General features: G+C 33.3%; 1 protein-coding gene across 1 annotated transcript; it reads right to left on the reverse strand.

Moving 5' to 3' along the window:
• Nucleotides 1–357: 357 nt before the first annotated feature.
• Nucleotides 358–1637, reverse strand: LOC114391638 (cell wall protein RBR3-like). Its single transcript, XM_028352623.1, has one exon. The coding sequence runs from the start codon at nucleotides 1635–1637 to the stop codon at nucleotides 417–419; it is 1221 nt and encodes a 406-aa protein (XP_028208424.1). The 3' UTR covers nucleotides 358–416.
• Nucleotides 1638–3236: the final 1599 nt, after the last annotated feature.

Below are 3236 nucleotides of genomic sequence, written 5' to 3' on the forward strand. Positions count from 1 at the left end.
AAAAAAACAATTTTTAACTTATAGTGTAATGTGAGAGTTCTTGGCCATAAATATCTATAACAATAGTCAAATTATTGTAGCTAAATAGCCATGCCCGATGAATCAAACACAAGCTTTAACTCTTAAAGAAACCAAGAATAAAAGGAAGAGAGCTATTACATTGACCAAAGACTGAATAATATATGCATGTTACAATGGTTTTAATTACAGATGTTAATGAATTAGAATCCAAGTTAACAAATCAACTAAGTTTGAAGGCATCACTTTTCAATTTTTGTAACGAGAAAGCCATGTACACATCAGAAAAACTTCTTTACCTCTCCATGTTTTGATTTTGGTTTGTTTTTTCTTCTTCTATCGGTGTTCCCTTTATATGCATAAAGTGTTAGAAAAGTAGTTTTTCACATTAACATGCTTCATTTTGATGTTGTTTGATGATCAATGACAGTTTGGAATGCCCCAGCCAATGCCCTCACCTTGTTCTTCCTTTCCTCCAAAAGCTTAACAGTTTTTTCAATCTCATCATTGGACACCTGAGCCTCCATTTTCCCATGTCTCCTTTCGCCTAATTGTTGTTTTAATGGCGTTGCCTCAACCTTGTTCTCTTCTACTTTATCAACTGCTTCCTTTTGTTCCTTTATTGCCGCTTCTTCACTGTTTTTGTTCTCACTTTTGTGATCTTCTATTATAATTTCACAACCCTCACCTTCACCTTCATCATTAACAACAAATTTTCCTTCATGATTTTCTTGGTGATCACTCTCATTATTGTTTCCTCCTTTATCTTGGTTTGTTTTATCTTCCTCTAACTCATGTTCCTTATCCTTTGCTTTCTCTTCTAGTGACTCTTTTTCAGCTTCTGGCACTATAGAAATGACCCTCTCATCATCAACTTGATAATGGGGTGGATGATCATAATTCTCAAGCCCTTGAACATGCTCAATCTCATGTTCATATTCAACATTTGGAAAAACATGAACATTCACATGTTCAACCTTTTGTCCTTTGTGTTCTTCATTCTCCACTTTTATCACTTCAACTTTTGTGACTTCCTTAACTTGCTCAGTTTCAACCTTTAAAGTTTTTTTAGTCTCTTTAGGAGTACCCTTTGTTGACTTAATAGAAGCATGATCCTTATTAGCTACCTTCTTAGTGCTAGTAGAAGTAGTAGTATTAGTAGGGATAGTTTTCTTTGTACCCTTTGTGACTAATGGCTTGGTTTTTCCATCACTTGGGGCCTTTGAGGTCCTATCTGAAATGGGTATGGAAGGGATAGTGCTTTTGTTAGCTGGGCCAATGGAAGATGTACGTGGAGTTGTTAAAGATCTTGTCAAGTTTAAAGAGGAAAATGGTTTGTCCCAAGATCTTCCTCTGATTGCCATAGAAGTCTTATTGTTGGGAGAGTTACTCTTTGGTTGTTTGGAAGTGGGGGACTCAGGGAGTGAGGTTTTTCCCGGTTTGAGATAGTTAGGGATGTTTTTCTCATATGGGGTTGAGTCGGGCTTGTTAGTGGAGTTTGTAGTTATTGTTGTTGTGGATGGTTTGGTGGTCCTTTTGGTGGTTGTGGTGTGAGAATTTGATGATGGGGCCTTCTTCTCCTTCCCAACAATAGAACTTTCTTTTGCTTTTGTTGCCATCAATGTTTAGGTGTCTCTCAACCGAGAAATTCTTGAAAGAACCTACACACTAACAAAAATGTAAGTTAGCTAATTGCTCTTTCTAATTTACAAAATTGCAAGTGTTCTTCTCTCTTAGTATGATTTAAGAGGTATCTAGATTTAGATGTCTAATTAATTCTCCTTCATATCAAATTGATCCACTAAAAAGTAAAGTATTTTGAAATATTAATGATTCCATATCCAAGAGAGAATTGATCTCACGACTTTGATTAAAGAATTACAATGTCAAATTACTTGCTTCAAACAACTTTTTGTAAAATATGGATGACTTTAATTCCTAATTTTACTAAATAAAAAAAATTAAAGTGGATAATGATTTCCAATGTTGAACACCAAAATGAGAATTTTGTTAATTCAAAATTAAAGTGGCTAATGCCTATAATTTTAAGGGCTAAAATGAAAAATTACTTAAATATCCATCTATTTTTTAAAGTGCAATTCTCGTTTTTGAAGAGACAAATCCTATCACAATATTTAAAGACAAGTTGAACTGTGCATATTGGAGAAATAGGTAATCTTAGTTGCATTTGTTAGAATTAATGTCTCATGTGAGAGGCATGTGACTTATGTAGGGACTAATAAGTAAATGATTAAAGATTAAGGGTTAAATTGTAATTGGGCTTAATAGGAGAAGTTTCTAGAACTAACTGCTACTTGATGGAAGTGGTGATTATAAAAGGGGCTTAATACCCACTAACGTGAAATAAGGTTCTCTTCCTGACCAGAAAAGTGTTCTCTCTCACTCATAGTCATCACGAACGGAGAGAGGCAGTAAAGAAAAGTCTAAAGAAGTGAAATCTTATTTCTCTCATCTTTCAAGGAAATCAAAGTGCACCGGAGAGAAGTTCCTATGGAGAAAGGTACAAGTCTTCCTATGGAGAAAGGTACACATCATTATCTATTATTTATTGATTGTTTGTGAGAATCATAGGTTTCAAGATCCTGTTGTTTCCTATAATTGATAGTCTAGGGAACCCCTTAATGTTTTACATGTGGTATCAGAACATGTGTTATGAAATTTATGATTCTCCAAGAATGATTTGATTTCTCCTATGAATCCTAATTATGAAATTTAGGAATGATTTAATTTCTCTCAATTATGTATAAACCCTAATTATGAAATTTAGGAATTTTAATTTCTATTACATGTATTTTCAATTACATGTTTCAATAGTATGTTTTTAGCATTAATTATGTTTTTCCAAAGTATGAAATTTTGTATGAAAGGAATATTATACAAAACTTCAAAGAGAAAACTTCTGCTGTCAATTTTATTTCTAATGGAGGAAGCTTTTATTTCTAATGGAGGAAGCTACTTTTCCATTAACGTTATTTATATATTAAATTATAGAGAAAGAATGACGCTTGTGAATTGGTTTTGTAAAGTTGTGCGGCTGCATGTAGCTTTCTCTCAATTCCAATTTTTGTTTGAAAAGTCGCTCCTACGCGTACGTTCCTTGCAGGGAGAATAAGATATTTTGGAAATTGCTATTTGCAAACCCTTTTTTGCTATTTCCAATCCCACTTGTTTATTTTTTAAAAAAAATGATTATTAAA

The sequence above is a fragment of the Glycine soja genome, chromosome 17 (genome assembly GCF_004193775.1).
Source record: "Glycine soja cultivar W05 chromosome 17, ASM419377v2, whole genome shotgun sequence".
Classification (NCBI taxonomy): domain Eukaryota; kingdom Viridiplantae; phylum Streptophyta; class Magnoliopsida; order Fabales; family Fabaceae; genus Glycine; species Glycine soja.

Coding starts and splice junctions, on each gene's coding strand:
- LOC114391638 (XM_028352623.1), bottom strand. CDS start 1,637: ATGGCAACAAAAGCAAAAGAAAGTTCTATTGTTGGGAAGGAGAAGAAG.